This window comes from Pongo pygmaeus, chromosome 1 (assembly GCF_028885625.2).
Source record: "Pongo pygmaeus isolate AG05252 chromosome 1, NHGRI_mPonPyg2-v2.0_pri, whole genome shotgun sequence".
Lineage (NCBI taxonomy): Eukaryota > Metazoa > Chordata > Mammalia > Primates > Hominidae > Pongo > Pongo pygmaeus.
In genome coordinates, this window is record NC_072373.2 from 7346454 (window position 1) to 7366381 (window position 19928).

The window sequence follows — 19928 nt, forward strand, 5'->3', positions numbered from 1 at the left end:
ATTTTACACTCACAGCGGACCTCAATTTGGACTAGCCATGTTTTAAAAATTTGTGGCTACCATATTGGCAGGTGAGGGCTGCTGGCCTGCTGGGGAATCCTGCAGGTCAGGTCACGTCCTCAGCTATGAGCTGGAGGAGGCAGGTGCTGGGTGCATTTTCCTCTCTAACCTGGGAGGAACCCCTCAAAGGTCCTTAGAGTCTTTCCCTTGTGGTTGCACATGGCAAGCATGGGCTCCAGGGAGATTCGCATAGTTCCGTGAGCATGGAGGGAACGACTGGGCCTTGGAGATCCTGATTGCTTCCATCGAAGGGTTTTGCATCGAGTAGAGGGTGTATGAGGGGTAGGGGGTGTATGAGGAGGGAGGTGGGGGACGTGGGGCAAAGAGGGAAAGCATCCGGGGTTTTTTCTTTCCCTTCCCTTCCCTCTTTCATTTCCTTTCTGTATTTCCTGTTTCCTCCCTATTTTCTTGTTTTTCTTTTTTCCTTCTTAAATCAGTATAAGCAATAGTGCAATGAGCATCCTTTTATACAGATCTTTGCGCACTCATCTGAGTATTTTATTAGAACAAATATGCAGGAAGTTTTTGCCAGTTTTATTTCCACCCAGCAGTATGGAAACCTGTCTGTGTTCTTAAACTTTTGCCCTTCACTCCTCTTTCTTTCCCCTACTGATTTGCTAAAGATTTTTGGTATTTGTTCAAGGATATTATTCCAGTTTCTCTGCTTTTTATTGCATTTTTGCCCCCCTGCCCCCGCTGTCTGCCTTTAACTTTGTTTATGAGTATAGGAAGGCAGGCTGAGGAAGGGCAAATATGGGATTGACCACACTTCGGCACTAGATAGCTCTGTGACCTTGTGTAAGTGATTTAGATGTCATTTTCCCTGACGTGTGTAAAATGGGGAGAATTACTTTATAGGGTTGTTATTAGCATCAATGAGTTGCATATGTAAAATACTTAGCACAGCGCCTGGCACTTAAGCACTCAATAAATGATAGTTATTATAATTTACAGAAAGTTTGAATGTTTATTTAGTCATATTTATTTTCTCCTTAGTCATAGGTGCTATGCTTAGGAATTACCCAAAAGTTATAAGACTATTCACCTATATTTTCTTCTGGAAATTTGGAATTTCTATGGTTTTGTATTTTAAATTTAAAATCTTTAATTCATATGTAATGTATTGTGCTGTATATTATGAAATCATGATCTGATCACATCTTTCTTTCTTTATGGCTAATCAGTTTTCCCAACACTTATTGAACAAACCATCCTTTGCTCACATATTTGAAACATTATTTCTGTCCTATACAAAATTCCCACATAGACATAAACTAATTCCTGCATTTTCTCCTTTGCTTCATAGATGTGATTATTTCTGCATTGACTATTGCTCTGTTTTATTTATTTTGGCTTTATGATATGCTTTAATATTGGACAGGGAAAGTGCCATCTCATAATTATATCTTCCGAAGTTTCTAGGATATTCCTATATACCAGTATTTTTACATTAACTTTAAACTTGGCAAGCTGATGCTTAAGTAATTCTGACTAGCAATAAATAAATATATTAATCTGATGGAGAATATCTTACAGCACAATATTTCCATGTAGGAACATAGTATGTCCCTTAATTTGTGTTCTTAAACACAGTAAAACTTCATAGTTATCTTAATGTTAGTAGTGAATGTTGCTTATTAAGTTTATTCCTAGGTATTTCATATTTTTTACTCTGGTAAATGCTATCTCTTTGACCTTTTTTCCTCACTAATTATTGTTCTTATATAGAAATTTATTTATTTATTTCCTTTTTTATATTTAGAAATTTTATTTTATTTTATTTTTAAGTTGCTATTGCAACTAGCCACCTTATGGAATTTATCTATTCCTACACTGAAAGTTGATTTTATTGATTTTTTTTCAAGCAGACAATCCCATTATTTGCAAATATAATTCAATCTCCTAATTCTAATATTTATAACTTTTTTTTGTTTTGTTACGTTGGTTAGAATGTTTCAAACACTGTTTAATAACAGCAACAATAACAGAAATCCTCATTTTTTTCCTAATGTTCCTATCTATTGAAAGGCCTCTTATGTTTTACTTTTGAGGGTAATATTTGCTATCTTTTCAATATTGTTTTTCTTTTACACTTGTTTTTAAACATGTTCTTTCTTATGCTATAATCAATAGAAACAGAGAACATTGGCTTATCATTTCCTTTTCCATACTGACAATATTTTTCTCAATGATTCAATGACTATCATTTATTTCAGTCAAAAATTGTATAATCCCTATGCCTTCCAACAGATAATTTTACGGAAAAAAACTAGTTTTGTTTTGTTATTTTCTTTCTGTTACCTTTGCAGAGGAAAGGCTGACGACATGTTGATCTTTTTCGTTGGTTACGATCTCGGTGATACTGAACATGTGTCCCACAAGTTTCCCCACTGGCTTGGTGCTGATATTGGGGTGCCACAACCGGATGATTTTATCATCTCCTGAAAAGGAGGACAGGGAAAGATTGTTTGTTTTCTGAGGTGGTCAGAGTTTCAAATGTATCTCTCACTGTATCATACCCATATCTTTCTTCTAACAGCAAATCACAGTCTGTTTCTGGCAGGATGCATTATTCTGTGATTGATGTGCTAAGGGGCTGGCCTTGGTTTGGATCTGCTGCTTCTTGTGAAGGCTGTTTTGTAAAGACTGTATTTACATACACAAATGTGAATTATCATAAATATTTTATGAGTTCTTTTCTTGACTCAATCCTTTCCTATACTTTCATGCATTAATGTATTATTTATACTTTATTTACTTCCAAAAATATTTAAGGTAGCTGTTCTTTTGTTTTCATTCTTAAATTATGCAAACATTATAATAATGAAAGAAATCAAGGAAAGAGGAAACTGCACTTAATCTTCACCATTATAACAAATCAACTGTTGTCATTTTTCCGTCTTCCCTTCTAGCATGTATTCATAGGCATATATAATTTATGTGTAGTTACTACCATAGAATAAATATGGTTTTTTAATTGCTAAAAATCATAGAAGGGTATAATTTTTATAAAAATGTCTTTTCCTCCATAATCTCTAACTCCCTGTAGGAAATCACTGTTAACTTTTTAAAAATACAAATTAGATATATTTCTAGATACATATTTATACCCACGACTTTTTTTTTATTTATGAAAGGCCATGAGCTCATGCCCGCATAATTATCCTTTTAGTTACTATTTCAGAATTTCTTAACCCCTTGTCCATTGATTAGTCCGCTAATTCTAGTTTTTTACTTTATTCAACAATACTGCAACGAATGGTTATTGTACTTCTGTGGCCTTTTTTTCCTTTTGGATTATTTACTGTGGATAAAGTCCCAAGTGTGGCATCATTATGTTACAGGCTGTATACATTTTTATCACTTTTAAACATATTGCTAGCTTACTTTCCAAAATGGCTGTAGTAAATCCCAAAGCCATCAATGATATATTCTGTCAGTTTCATTAAATTCTGGCCAGCACATGAATATTGTCATGATTTAAAATGTTTGCTATGTTTATAGGTCTAAATGATACCTTATTTTTAACTACATTTTATGATAGCTAATGCTGTTGGGTATTTTTTCCCAAATATATCTGCTAATTGTATCTTATTCTCCTGTAAATTTTTTGACTATATCCTTTAGCCATGATCTGTTGGAACTTTGATAGCACTGAAAATAAAATTTGAACCAGGAATGTATTATCATATGTACACACACACACACACACACACACACACACACACAGTTTTCTGAAAAAGCTGGCTACATGTTCACCAAAACCATATCCTCTCTTCCTGGGTACACATTTCCAGGCTCCTTTGCAATTAGGCGTGGTCAGATTACTGAGTTTTAGCCAGTGAATTCTGAGAGCTGATTTTAAACTTTACATTTTCATTGTGTCTGACCCATTCACATTTTGGGAGTTATTTTTTACAGTAGCCAGCATTACTTAAACAAATGTGCAGCTGTAATCTAATTATGTTTCCAAAAAGAATAAAAACTGTAATCATTTACAAAACACAGAATATTTTTAAGATATTAAATTTTATATTTCATAAATAATTCTTTAAATGTCATCCTGGAAACTGAGTCATAAAAGCATCAAAGAACTTCAAACTGGGATCCTAGAAGTTGCATAATCCAACTTTCTTATCTCACAAAAGAAAGAAACTAACTCCCAAAGATTAAGTAATTTTAATTGAATGATTTAATTTAATTATTTAAATGTGATTTGTACATCTGAGAAAATGGAGTTGAGTTAGTAATACAACAAAGCATGCCTAAGCACCTTACATATTACCAAGGACCTTTAGTCTACTAGACAAAAAGGCTGTATAAAGGCATTATAACCTAAGTTATGATTTATATATAACCTAAATTATTAACAGTCATAATTTACATATAAAAAGCCTAAAATTCAAAATAGTCATTTTACATTCTTCACAGAATTAGAAGAAACTATTTTAAAATTCAAGTGGAACCAAAAAAGAGCCTGAATAGCAAAGACAGTCCTAAGCAAAAAGAACAAAGCTGACGGCATCACACTACCCCACTTCAAACTATACTACAAAGCTCCCGTAATCAAAACAGCGTGGTACTGGTACGAAAAGAGACACATAGACCAATGGAACAGAATAGAGTTCTCAGAAATAAAACCACACATCTACAACCAGCTGTCAACAAACCTGACCAAAACAAGCAATGGGGAAAGGATTCCCTATTTAATAAATGGTGCTGGGAGAACTGGCTAGCCACATGCAGAAAACTGAAATTGGACTCTTTTCTTACACCTTATACAAAAATTAACTCAAGATGGTTTAAAGACTTGAATATAAACCCCAAAACCATAAAAGCCCTAGAAGAAAATCTAGGCAATACCATTCAGGATATAGGCACGGGCAAGGACTTCATGACAAAAACACCAAAGGCAATAGCAACAAAAGCAAAAATTGACAAATGGGATCTAATTAAACTAAGGAGCTTCCGCACAGCAAAAGAAACTATCATCAGAGTGAACAGACAACCTACAGAATGGGAGAAAATTTTTGCAATCTATCCATCTGACAAAGATCTAATATCCAGAGTCTAAAAGCAACTTAAACAAATTTACTAGAACAAAAACTACCCCATTAAAAAGTGAACAAAAGACATGAACAGATACTCCTGAAAAGAAGACATTTATGCGGTCAAAAAACATATAAAAAAAGCTCAACATCGTTGGTCATTGGAGAAATGCAAATCAAAACCACAATGAGATACCATCTCATGCCAGTGAGAATGGTGATTATTAAAAAGTCCGGAAACAACAGATGCTGGCAAAGTTGCGGAGAAAAAGAAATGCTTTTACAGTGTTGGTGGGAGCGTAAATTAGTTCAACCACTGTGGAAGGCAGTGTAGCAATTCCTCAAATATTTAGGGACAGAAATACCATTTGACCCAGCAATCCCATTACTGGGTATATACCCAAAGGAATACAAATCATTCTATTATAAAGATACATGGCTGCGGATCTTAATTGCAACACTGTTCACAATAGCAAAGACATGGAATCAACCCAAATGCCCATCGATGATATATTGGATAAAGAAAATGTGGTACATATACACCATGAAATACTGTGCAGCCATAAAAAGGAACAAGATCATGTCCTTTGCAAGGATGTGGATGGAGCTGGAAGCCGTTATCCTCAGCAGACTAACACAGAAACAGAAAACCAAACACTGTATGTTCTCATTTATAAGTGGGAGCTGAACCTTGAGAATGGACACATGGACTCACGGTGGGGAAAAACTCACATTCACTGGGTGGTGAGGAAGAGAGAGGATCAGGAAGAATAGCTAATGGATGCTGGACTTAATATCCAGGTGATAGGTTGATCTGTGCAGCAAACCACCATGGCACATGTTTACCTATGTAACAAACCTGCACATCCTTCACATGTACCCTGGAACTTAAAATAAATTTGAAGAAAAGAAAGACAATAAATAAATTTTTAAAACCCAAAATAGTAATTCTAGTTAATCTGGTATTATATATTGGGCCACCCATTAGGATGTATTTCCTGATGTATATTGGATTTTTATTTTGATAGATTATCCACACTGAAAGAGCATCTCAGGTATGGAGGGATAATTAGGTGACTTGTTAGTTGGGTATTTATAAACCAGGCAAATTTGATAGATGCTTCCATAATTCTATGATTATTTTATTGGGCCTCATGAAAAAGCATAGTATTTTTCTCTACCTTTTTTCTCTTCTTTGAGTATCCCAATCCATCCATCAAGTCTCAGCATAGCTTTTCCTCCAATAACATTCCAGAATACTTCCATATTCTTCAAACCTGGGTGCCCTACCTATGTGCCTCTTTCATCCCCATCATCCTTCGTAGTTAATTATTTGTCTGGACCATTATTAGACTCCAGGTGCCTTGAGGACAGGACTTGTTGTTGTTTACTGTCACATATAATCTATAGTAAGAATTCAAAAGATATTTTTTGAACCACTTCAATAACTTCATTGTTGGAATGATGAATCACAGCTCAGAGGTTTAACTATCAAGTGCCCAAAGAGGGGAAAAACATGTATTCAAACAAAAAAAATGGATCTTCATTGAATGTTCATCTAATTTTTTTGGAAGGTCATTTGTTCATTTCAAAGGCTCTCACTTCTTGGAGTGTTATTAAAGGCAGGCTGAAAAAAACTCATTGCATAGCTGATTCTTGGTTTCCATTTCTTAAGAATTGCAATGGAGTGAATTCATTCCCTCCCAAATTTATATATTGAAGCCCTAGCCCCAACACGATGGTGTTTGGAAATGGGGGGCCTTTGGGAGATAATTAGGTTCTGATGAGGTAATGAAAGTGGGCCCTCATGATGGGATTAATGTCCTTATTAGAAGAGACACCAGCTCCTGCTGCCCCAACCCACCCTCTCTCCCCTCTCTCTCCCTGCCATTTGAGATCCTGCACTTCTAGCCTCCAGAAAATTTCTGTTGCTTAAACCTTTCTGTTTACAGTATTTTGTTAAGGCAGCTCAAGTTGGCTAAAACATCAAACAAGATATTTTAGGGGTTGTGGTTGATGAGGAAGTGGAATATTTTCTTAAATTTCAAACTTCCATGCTGCCCTTATTAACAACAAGAGAGAAAATCTCTTGAGAAGTTAACTGTGCACTTAGAAATTTTTTTAAATCTATGCTCCCCCTTCTCTTCTGATACCTTTGTGTTCTTAGTATTTTGCAAGATGTGAAGGATACAAAGAAATTCTAGATATTGTTCCTGCCCAAGGTCTACTTTTTCAGAAGACCCAAGTTTACACCCTTTTAGACTTAGTTTGGTTATTACTCTCCGCAGTGCCTTCCCTAATCACCTTCCTCTGCCCTAAACGGAGTTCAGACTCCTTCTTCTGTGTTTTTACTGTGCTTTCTTCAGCTTTCTTTTACAGCACTAATAATTGTCTGTTTACCTATCTGTTTACCCATTATCTGGTGAGCCTAGTAGTTCTCATTGATAGCAGTGTTTGGCAAGTAGTAAGCGCTTGATACATGTTTGCTAAGTAAATGGGTTGGCTTGTAGAGTCACTCGTGAAGTGGTTAAGGACAAATATTTTGAGCGAATCATATTTGATTTGAAACCTGGCTCTATCACTTAACTAGCTTTATGACTTCGAGTAAGTTGCTTTGCCTCTCTGCATCTGAGTTTTCTTATCTATAAAATGGGGATAAATGGAACTTACATCATAGTTTTATTGTGAAGATTGAGTGGAGTTGTAAATGTGTAACTGAACAGTTTCTGGACCATAAACTAACAATTACTATTACTATTATTCTAAGTTCCTACAATGCATTTAGATTATATTTAGGGGAGAGGAACTGATACACAGATATATGAAATATGATCCCTGCTCTTAAGAGTTTACAATCTAGTAGTAGCAATAAGGTAAGGAGATATAGAGGGTAAACAACTATTTGTAAAGAGTACGTTAAATCTGAAGATAGGTCTTTATACTATAAATATTATGGTTCATAAAGAGTTAATTTCCTGTTTTTTTGTTGCTTTCTATTTTTTCTTTCTTTTTTTTCTTTTCTGTGTGTGTGAAGCCAGAATTTAGATAAAGTCACATATCAAAGAGAGGGTTTTCTTTCCTTTAGCAGATTCTTCTCTCAGTTGGGTGAGTCACTTCATCTAAGTGCATCACTTTTGATGAGATGAGCGGGCTCAGTTCACACAAAAAAGCAGGAGAGAGAGAGTATCTAGTAAACCAGATTTCTGTGGTCCAGGAAGAACACGGGGCTGAGTGGGTGCAAAAAGAACTGATTCAGTCTTAGCTCTGCCAGCTAACTAGTTGTGTGACTTGTCTGGGGCCTCGATTTCCTCATGTAAAATTATAATCTTCAAGGCTCCATCCAGCTCTAAAATTTCATGATTATGTGCTCCAGAGGGAGACATCACTACAGTGAAAGCAGAGGGCAATCTGGAATTTTTATAGGTAGTAAGAAACTCACCAGATATTCAGTTACATGACTCAAACTGACTAATTCCAATAATGCAGTATCTTGCCTGCATTTGCTTTTCATTGGGAATTGCCAAGATGTATCATGCTATTCAGACATGTTCAGAACCTAAGCTTTGCACCCACAGGTGATCTTACATCATGTTGGTAGGACATCCCCTGAAATGGGCATTATCATTCCTGGATGATGAGGCTAGGCAATAGGCTATATCCCCAGAAGAAAATCTATGACTTGTATATCACACGAAGAAGAATGCAATAGAGATCTGCCACCTGAGAAATATCTAGGCCTCTTAAACTAATGGCTTTGTCCATTATTCGTTGTGAAGAAAATCCAATCTTCTGGAGGTTCCCTATTGCCTACTCCACAGATGTCCTCCAGCTCTGCTTGCTTTCGTTGCTTGGAATGGAATCATATGTGGTGGCTTTGTGGAGGCAGAATTAGCAGAAAGGGACAGATGCTAAGCTCTCAAAGCCTATATTATTTCACCTGTATTATTATCACCATCACCATCATCATCATCATCATCATATGTTGATTCATGCTATACTTTGTAGTTATCTATGAACTTGTCTTATACTATTAGGCTTTAAATGTTCGCAGGTTAGGAATACAACCTGACCTTTATAAGGTTAATAGCTTAATCTATAGCAATTGTGCAGAAAATATTTGTTGAACAAAACATGAAAAAAATGCATGCAGAGCCCCCAAAATATCTTTTTGGGAGGTAATTGTGTTTCTACTCTGAACCTTCCATACTGAGAACTTAATTCCTAAAAAGGCTAGTGCAAACACTGTTCATCAAAAATATTCTTGATGGTCACCAAAATAATGCTCAGGAAATTTTTAGGTTTTCTTGGTAAACACTCTGTCCTGGTTTGGCTTTTTTTTTTTTTTTTCCCCTGCAAAACTTGTGCTTTTTTGAAGCTCATCAAATGTCCCTGCACATTTAACACATTCAACTATGCCTAGCAAAGCTGCTTTTATTGTATATTTTGAGTCATCAGCGGGTACATACCGTACATTTAGCAATGGTGCTTGGCTGAGTCACTAATCAACAAGAGTACTCTCCTGAGGAAAATGTGTTTTCAGTTACTGGGAATTGCATTTTCTACTAATAGAGGCTCCATAACTGTGACAATTCAATAAATTATGCATGATGAAAAGTATTAGTTGCTTGTCGGTCATACTACTAAGTGTTTTCTTCCCTCTGTGAGAGAGCTAGAAAACCTATAATTAATACGTTTTCAAGCTGTAGATGAGGGTCTTATAATATAATGAACACTGAGGTTAATGAGAGTCAAATGACTTAATCCAAAAACACTGAAGTGGTTTAAGTCCGAAAACTTTACCAAACACATTTTTCCCCCAGAAATGATTAAAATACTAAGATTACAAAGCCTATAAAAACTGGTAAGTTCTTAACATTTTGTATTCTTTTGTGTGTGAGGGCAAAGGGCTGTGAAGAGAAGTTGGTTAAGATTGATGTGACAGCATAATGTGACAATCAGATTTTGGAGTCAAATTTCACATTAGCCATATATTTAAGTACTGCTTTTTCAAAGGGTTTCATGTGCAGGGTTTGCATTGAAAGAGGAAGAGGGCTAATATTTTTGCCTAACTAAAGACATGCAACGGAGAGAGGAGGATTCATTGCAGTTTGATTCTCAAACGTGTTTGCTGCTTTATCTCTCACACCAAGGGGCTCTCCCTCCCTCATCTCTTGCGTCTTCCTTCTGATGTGTGGTCCAGACCAAAAACTGTGCCCATTTCCGTTGGAAGTAATAAGCCAAGACAGTCATTAACTCAGGAAGGAGCAATGGGGATCAAGCAATTGGGATATAAGTAACCCACGTCTTTTTCTGAAAGTATCCCACTTCTTTTTCTGATTCTAGCATTTGTTTCTTGATGTGTTCTAGACCTCAGTATGGAGATCTTTAAATAACTGTAATTAGTTTGGTTGAGAGACTTGGATTCCTGTTTTTCTTAGAATCATCACTACCAAGTATCAAGAAACTTGCTCCCTACCCAATCCATGACTCCCACACACTTCTTTACAGACTTCTTATCCATATGCCTTCCTTTCTTTTCTTCATGTCCTCACTTGAGTCTTAGAGGTTTGTGGACAATTAATGCTTTGGTTTTTCTGAGTGCACAAAGCTGTAATTATATATTGAGTAGCATCTAATTGGCAAACTGGGTTCCAAATTTTCCAAAGGACATTTTTAGTTTATCTCCCTGTGAACAGGCAGTTATTTAAAAAATAGAATCACAGTATTTTAGGCTCAGAGGGATCTTGAAATGTATTTAGTCCCACTTCCTCATTTTCACCAGATAAGGAAAATGAGCAAAAGGGAGCGATTAAGTGATTGCTGAAAAATCAGAGTTGGTGATTGGCCAGGCAATGGCTAAACCCAGCTGTTCTAACTTCTAGTGCATTGTTTTTATTTGTTGTGCTTGCCAATAGACTACTATATTATCTTTGTAATACTGTTGGAACCATAAGCTAATTTCAGTTTAGTGTTGTAGAAGGCCCAAAGCTGAGCATAGATTTAAATATACATTTTGAATGCACATGTAGTTGAAAAAAAGAATTAACTTTATGGCCTTAGGGGAGATTCCCCAGCCATGAAATAGGAGCTCAGCTCTCTTTATATTTAGCAATATAGGCACTTCAGGGGTGAGGCAGGACACTTTAGATAGGAAACCAAACCGCCCGCTGTGTATGTTTGAGAGTGAGAAATTTGAAGAAATCTTACTATAGACAGAGCCAGTAGCACTTACTCACTAAACATCATGGCTCCTTTAATAGATATTTTTGCTGTAAACTCTTTTGCCAATGAAATATTTATTGATATTTTTATTGATGACGCAGTTTTCTTCTTTTTTAAAAAAATATTTATTGTTTCTTCCCTTTTTAAAGTTTGGGTTTGCAATATAGGCCGCTTTCTTGATGTTTGTTTGTGTTTCTGTTTTGCTCATTTAGGTCTTGCAAGCCTACATGCCTCCTGTCTCTTACAAGGCCACCCTGGCCTCCTTGAGGAACCTCTGGGAGCTCATCTTCTCCCAGATCCAGGTAGCCTAGGGAGCTCTGACATCATTCATCTCCAACCAGATCTTCTCCTGTCACCAAAAGGAATCTTCTCTTGGATGTCTAATCAACACTTGACATTTAAGTTCACAATTGAGCTTTCTTTTGTTCTCCTTCCCCAGGTAAGCACCCACTTCCTAATTTCTTTGTAACTATCAACACAATTGGTACTCTTTCATTTCTCCCACTGTGCAAACGTGGAGCTGGTTGATTTCTCTTACTAATCCCCAAAAGCATTGCATCTTCAAGTCTTATGAATAATTAATTTCCCATGTCTTTGAGGTCGAGTCTTTCTTTTTTTAAATAATAGCACCTACAGTAATTCAGACCCTCTCCATCTGACTCATGTCTTTTCTAACAGTCTCCTAACTGGAATTGCAAATTTCATTTTATCCCAACAAAACCTCCACATTTGCCAAAGTGATTTTGCCAATGTGTTTAAACAGAGAGGATTAATATTTATTGAGAACCTATTATACACCAAGCATAAATTATCTCAATTAATCTTAAACACCATCCTATGAAGTAGGCATCCTTCCTTCCTCCCTCCCTCCCTCCCTTCCTTCCTTCCTCCCTTGCTTTTTCTCTTTCTTTATTTCTTTTCTTTTTTCTTTCCCTTCCTTCCTTCTTTCTTTCCCTTCCTTTCTTTCCTTCCTTTCCTTCCTTCCCTTCCTTCCCTTCTTCCCTCCCTTCCTTCCTTCCTTCCTTCATTCCTTCTTTCCTTCCTTCTTTCGTCCTTTCTTTTTGAGACAGGGTCTTGCTCTGTCACCCAGGATGGAGTGCAGTGGCACAGTCACGGCTCACTGCAGCCTCAACATCCTGGGTTCCAGCAATCCTCACACCTTAGCCTCCCTAGTAGCTGGGGCTACAGGTACACACCAAATGCTCAGCTAATTTTTAATTTTTTTTTTTTTAGAGACAAGGTCTCACTGTATTGCCCAGGCTAGTCTTGAGCTCCTGGGCTCAAGAGATCCTCCTGTCTCAGCCTCCAAAATTGCTGGGATTACTGCTGTGAGCCACTGCGCCTGGCCAGGTATTATTTTCTTATTGTTTGTATTATTAGTAACAAATTTGTATTGAGGACTTTGAATTAGTTTAGTTTTGTTGTTGTTGTTGTTGTTGTTTTGAGACAGGCTCTTGCTGTTGCCTAGGCTGGAGTGCAGTAGTGCAAACATGGCTCACTGCAGCCTCAACCTCCTGGGCTCAAGTGATCCTCTGCCTCAGCCTCTTGAGTAGCGGGGACTAGCAGTCTTTTCATGTTGCCTAGGGCAGTCTTGAACTCCTAGGCTCAAGCAATCCTCCTGCCTCAGCCTCCCAAAGTGCTGAGATTACAGGTGTAAACCATGGAGCCCAGTCAGTTTAATTCCTATAACAACGTTATGGGTAGGTACTATGATCAATTCCACTTACAAATGAGATTGGAGCTTAAAGGAATGAATAGCCTGCCCACCACACAGCTCGCAAGTGAGAGAGCCAGGAGTTGTACCCCCATAGTCTGACTCCAGGGCCCAGGCTCAAGGCCATCCTATGGATATTAAAACCCCAGTATTATAAATAAGGAGTCTGAGTCTCAAAGATCATTTCAGTCCCCTACCTTCCCCCCGAAACTTATTGTGTTACCTTTTTCCTTCCTCTTAGCAGATAACCTTTTTTCTTATTTTCTACCTAACCTATCCCTTAAATGTTGGTATTCTTCATGATTCTCTTCTTGGTCTTCTCGTCTGTTAACTCTAAACCATTGGCTCTTGACCTTTTTTGGTCATGATCTCCTTTGGAGGATTTGATGAAATTTTGAAATTTTTCTCCAGAAAAAGGCACACACACACACATAAGTGCCGAGGGCTCCAGGTCTCCTGGGAGACCCAGGAACTCATGCTCTCACATATAAAAATAAGCTCTAGAGGGATTAAAGCTCTAAAGGTAAAACAAAACAAAACAATAAGAACAAATTCTAGTAAAATACAGGAAAATTTGTCTCACACACTCTTGGGCTGAAGAAGGCTTTTCTAAGTATGTTATCAAATCCGGACGCCAGAAAGAAAAAGACAAACAGATTTGACTTGATACAAATTTGTAAATTCCCTAATGCGTTTTTCCCAGCACCAAAACTCAAAGAGAACAATGTTTGCAAAGTAGAAAACCTGTATGTAATGTGAACCATCCTCTTACCTCCAGTGACAATCACATTTGCTTTAACACAGTAGCAAAAAGTGTTTGCTCCTCTTGGCATGGAAAACTCTCTGACAGGCCTGGAAAACACAAATTAGATGTAAAACGTATATATTTTTCTTTATCAAGTTAATTCTGACTTATAAATAGATTATGTTTGATAGGCTCATTTCTAAGTTGGTTATAAATCCATTTGCCCACAGGCCATATTATAAGTAATGATTAAGTCGTAATTAACAGTAAGAATCTACTTACTCCATTATGTGGTGATATTCACATAGTACTTTGTATTGTTCCTGTTTAAAAGAAAATCCAGCCCTCCATGCTGGGTTTGTGGTTTTGCTTGTGGTGAGGATGGGCCGACCTGTATAAGGTCTTAATCAGGAAAGGATATTGGGTGGTTAAGTGAGTCTGTTGGGTAGCACATAATGCCAGGAACCCTTTTGGACACTTCTCCCTTGCTCACCAGCCACATCCAATCTGCTGTCAAGTCCTGTTAATTTTTCCTCTGAAATATACCTGAAATCTGACCACTTCTTCCCAGTCCCACTGCAGTATGTTGGTTCAACTCTCCATCCTCTCTCCCCAGAACTACTGCAATAAACTGGTAATTTTTCTGCTTCTACTATTTTTTTTTTTGAGACAGGGTCTCGTTTTGTCACCCAGGCTGGAGTGCAGTGGCACAATCTTGGCTCACTGTAACCTCTGTCTCCCAGGTTCAAGCAATTTTCCTGCCTCAGCCTCCTGAGTAGCTGGGATCACAGGCGTGTGCCACCACACCCGGGTAATTTTTGTATTTTTAGTAGAGATAGTGTTTAACCATATTGGACAGGCTGGTCTCGAACTCCCGACCTCACGTGATCCACCTGCTTCAGCCTCCCAAAGTGCTGGGACTACAGGCGTGAGCCACGCGCCTGGCCTGCTTCCACTATTGCCCGTTCTTCTTTCCTCATTCCCAACCCAAATCCCATTGTCATGCTGCAGACAGAGTGACCCTTGTAAAATATGAATTAGATCACATCACTTCTCTCCAGTGGCTCCCTGGTGCTCTAAGAAGACTTCATTTCTTTTACTTGGCTGGCCTGGCCCTGAGTGATCCCTATCACCCTTCCAGGCTCACCCCATGCCCTCCTCTTGCCCCTGTGCTGGATTCTAATCCAGCTATACTAGTCTCTCTCATCAGCCTCCCTTCTGGACATACTGAGCTCTTTCTGTCCTCAAGAGCTTTTGCACAGGCCAGAGATGTTCATCTCCCAGGCCCCAGCCCCACTAACAACCATCCTCCTTTGGGTGTCAGCTTAAATGTAACTTTCTTAGGCCTTTCCTGGACATCACCCTCCCACCTTCCCACCCATCTCCACCAGTGAAACTCTGCCTTTTGTCTTATTCTCCCTTAAAGCATGTAGCATCTACTATATAATATTCATATGTATGTTTTGGGTGTTAGTATCTGTGAATAGTATTGTGCCATGGTTAAAAAAGCTCAAGCTTGAGTGACAATGTGTGGGCTTCCATCCTGGCTCCATCACCATGCTTCAGTTGCCTCACTTAGTAGATGAGACAATGGACAATAATAATACCGACCTCAGAGACTAGCAACAGCTGAAAGCTGTTACTTCCATTGATCAGATGGGGTAACAGGAGGAAACAGGGTTATTGGAAAACAGGGGCCACCCAGAAGGAGCCTAGACAAGATGCCCAGACAAGGAGGTCTGGGAGGAGGCACTTGCAGATCTGAGACACACAAGCAGGGAAGGGGCAGGGAAGAAGAAACCTGGCCTTGTTGCTGTGTATGTACATGTTTTTCTTTTTTTTTCCTTTTCTTTTTTAAAAATACAGAGGGTAGCATATACCATTCTGCTCATTGCTTTTTCACTTAATAATGTATTTTGAAAAGCTGTCTAAATCATATTTTAAAACTGTTCTTTTTTGTATTGCCACCAAATACTCCTTTGTATTACTAAATTAGCACTTATTTAATGTCTGAGGAGAACCCACCTGTCTCAAATTTCCTGTGATTACAAATAATATTGTAATAAACAGTCTCTTGTGAAAGGGCCATTTTTGTATATATAAGTATTTCTATTTTTGTATATATATGAATTTCTAGAAATAGTATTGCAAGTTAAAAGGTATATGTATTTATAATTTTGAAAGATACTGCAGTTCCTTTTTAATTCCCTTTACCCACTGGACTATACTTTTTAAAATGTATCTCTTTACAGAAACTGGGGCTCACAAAGCCTTTCTTTCTTTAGCAGAGACAGAGTCTCACTCTGTTGCCCTGGCTGGAATGCAATGGCATGATCATAGCTCACTGCAGCCTCAGACTCTTGGGCTCAAGCGATCCTCCTGCCTCAGCCTCCCAAGTAGCTGGAACCACAGTATGAGCCACTGCACCTGGCCAAAGCCTAACTTTAATGTAGTTTATATTTTGGAGTTGTGTCTGAGATATTGAACCTAAGGGGTAATAACCAGAAATATCTTGCATTGCAATTATCACCCTAGACCTCGGGCAAGAATGAATTCTTGCCATAGCTGCCCAACTATTGAACTTTCATATTTCTCAATATGAAAGAAATGGATGCAAAATAAACAAAAGTCCATAGAGTCCTCAGAGCACAGTCACAAAATCAGTGAGACAGCATGGAAATAAAGTCTGAACTGCAAACTTTAGGCGGATGCAGATTTATGATTCAGCTGAAACATATCTTATTAGTTTAATGTCAGAAAAAGATGTGAAAAAAAGTTTGCTCAACTAAATTTGAGCATCACAAAGGAGAGATCCATACTCAGCAGTTCAGGCATTCATCTGAGTCTATACTGGATACCATGGGTCATACGTAGCTTTTCCAATTAAATTACTTTATTCTTCCTTAAGCCTAAAGTAAATAGTTATCCTTAGACCTGTATATACAACTTTATCAACATCTTAACTTTACCTAGGTCAGAATGCTCAAGACCTTAGCGTAGTCGTTCCAAAATCTGGTTGTGCATCAGAATCACTTTGGATATTAAAAAAGAAATTCCTAGGCTGGGTGCAGTGGCTCACGCTTGTCATCAAATACTTTGAGAGGCCGAGGTAGGAGGATTGCTTGAGCCCAGGAATTCCAGACCAGCCTGGGCAAATGGTGAAACCCCATCCTTACAAAAACAAAAAACATGGACCTCAGCCCTAACTTGATAAATCAGACTCTCCAAGGGTGGAGTCATAAATGTCTATTAAAATTTTTCTTAAAGACTGGGTGCAGTGGCTCATGCCTGTAATCCCAGCACTTTGGGAGGCCGAGGCGGGCGGATCATGTGAGGTCAGGAGTTCGAGACCAGCCTGGCCAACATGCTGAAACCCTGTCTCTAGTAAAAATACAAAAATTAGCCAGGCGTGGTGGTGCACGCCTGTCATCCTAGCTACTCAGAAGGCTGAGACAGGAGCCACTGGACCCTTGAAGGGGAATTTCCAGTGAGCCGAAATTGTGCCACTGCACTCTGGCCTGGGGAAGTCTGTCTCAAAACATAAAAAATTCTTACAATTATTTTTCATGCACACCACTGACATTTATTTGTAAATTATGTTCATATATTACTGAATTAAAATTATATAAACATAAAACAGACAACAATAAAATAATGAGATAATAATTTAAAGGAAAGAAAACTTCTAGAGTTTTCTGCCCCCATTTGATGGATCATCTTGCATACCCCCTGGAGTATATTCGTCCTGCTTTGCAGACCTCACAGGACATGGGCTGGCTCCTGATAGTTTCAAGAAAGAATGAGCACTCTTTGGCTCTTCTTATGAGAGCCCCAGTAAAAAGAAGAGGTGGGATGGGCAGACTTCTATAGGGCCCTACCATAGAGTGGGTGGAGCAGGACAGGGCCAACTGGTAAAGTGGACTTAGAATGTACTGTGGACGTGAGGTCAGGAGACCTAGATTCTGGCTGTGTTCTGTTGCTAAATATATGACCTTAGAAAAGTCACTTAATCTTGCTGAGCTACAGTGTCCCCACTTATGAAATCAAGGGTTGACTATGACCTAAATAGTTTCTTCCATTCGTAAAATCTTAGATACTGTCCTTCCCCTATAGCTGCAGCTGGGGCGGGGTCAAGCAGGGCAACTGCGCAGCCTTTGTGGATGGCATCCCAGAGCTGTGTGGGGCACAGCCTGCACAGCCTATCACAGTGGTCCCTGGTTGGGGTACACATACATGAATAAGGACTCTCATAATTCATCATACTTTCTGAGCAGCAATGCACCTAGATGTGGAGGAAGAAGCAAAATCAGAACAGGCTGGTGGGTGGTGAGAGATCTTGATTTCTGGATTCTTTGAAGGTTGCTGGCTATAAAATTTTATATTGGAAAGGCTTAGGCTTGTAATATGTTTGAAAAGTTCTGCTGTGTCTAAGATTGCTAAAAAATTAGTTTTTCATGTCAAAAAATGTCTAGGGCTCGTAAGAGAGTTAAGGAGAGAGGACAGTTGACTCTAAGTGTACTCCAAAAGGGAAATACGCAAGGTAGGAAAGTTGCCAGGGGCAGCAAAACCTATGAAGGAAGTAGAGTTTTTAGGGCTTACTCAGTGGGTCCTCAGTCAGTGAGTCAACAACATTTATGAGTGCCAGCTCTACGCCCAACACTGCCCTAGGGGATAGATACATCAGTGAACTTCAAGAAGAGAGGTGAGAGTGTCCATCAGTTGAGGGTCACAAACTCAAAGTCTGCAGCAGCCAGGCAGGTAAACTAGCTGGGAGAAGGGGTTGGATGTGACACCACAGGGAGAAGGGGGGCTGTGGTGAACTGAGAGTGCATGCCCATGAAAAGGGGGAGCCCGGGCCCAGAGCCAGCCAACGTGCACAACAGGAAAGGCAGGTTCACCGCAACAAGCAGAGATCAAAAAAATAAGTGATCCCCCAAACACATTTTATAGCTGCATTTAGCTAACAGGCTACCAGTTTGCAGGAATAGCTCTCATATTTTTTGAAATAGACACTACAATTACAAATCAATTATTTAAATAAAATTTGTTAAAATGTCTTAATGGGTGAAAATAATCACCTGAAAAAAATTGATTTTTAAAAATTGAATAAAAAATAATGCAAAATAACCAAACACTGCTAGATAGAAAGCTTTACTAAATGGAAGAACAGATAGTAATATCTCTATGTGAAAGAATACTTCTAAAATATTTAAAACAGTTTTTTGAACTAATTTAAATCTACTTTGTAAGTAGTTATCCTTCTATCAAATGCAAAGTTCATAAAAGGAGTCTCAATTTAGTAACACAAATCAAAAGTCAGTATTTAGACTTTTGAAAATGCTTAAATGTTCCAGATGAGAAGTGGTTAAGTTCTAACTGATGACTCATTTACAGGTTTGCCAGTGACATACTTTGTCACCATAGCTGCTTGGCTGAATGAACTGAACTGGATGTAGTACAAACCAGGAAGGGCATTATTTTCTTTTACCCTGTCTTATCTTGTCACCTCGCCCCAACAGCAAATCTTCTTGGGCCAATTCCCATTAGGATGGCTCCAGCGAAGCTACCTTCTGTGGCCCAAAGGGAATTCACAGGATGCTGGACAGTATCAGTGTGAATGCAGCCTTGCCACTCTGTGGCAGGTTCCTCCAGCCAGGGTCGACCTGATCCTTAGGCACAGCTGGCACAAGGCCTGGAGCCCAAAGTACTTTTAGGGGCCCGTGGAAATATTCTAATTGCACTTAAAATCAGAAGGCAAAAATAAAAGCTTAGGGTCATAGGACATTAGAATTTTTAGGGCCCATGAAAACATACTGAATTTTTCCTAAGACAGAAGAAAAATGTTGAAGACATAAAAGTATATGAAAAATAATGTGTAAGATTGATAGTATTATGGTGGGAGGGACCTATAAAGGCAAAAATACCCAGGGCCAGGAAAGTCAGAATGTGGCCCAGCCTGCAGCCTTCAGAATTCTCCATGAGGGCCAGGCATGGCGGCTCACACCTGTAATCTCAGCACTTTGGGAGGCCAAGGTGGGAGGATCATTTGAAGCCAAGAGTCTGAGACCAGTCTGGGCAACATAACAAGACTCCATCTCTACCAAAATTAAGAAAAATTAGCCAGGCGTGGTGGCACACG

The 19928-nt window shown here is 38.5% G+C and overlaps 1 protein-coding gene across 8 annotated transcripts in view; it reads right to left on the reverse strand.

Annotated features, from left to right (window-relative positions):
- The window catches only part of WDR64 (WD repeat domain 64), a 150941-nt gene that overhangs the window by 76957 nt on the left and 54056 nt on the right, over positions 1-19928 (reverse strand). For all 8 annotated transcript variants that reach the window (XR_008501183.1, XM_054478906.1, XM_054478925.2 and 5 more), the window contains 2 exons: positions 13817-13896; positions 2362-2501 (listed from right to left, as the gene is read on the reverse strand). Coding sequence is in view for 7 of the 8 variants with exons in the window: in XM_054478906.1 (XP_054334881.1) it covers positions 2362-2501; positions 13817-13896 (220 nt within the window). In the remaining variant the exon portion in view is untranslated. The remainder of the gene's footprint in view (positions 1-2361; positions 2502-13816; positions 13897-19928) is intronic.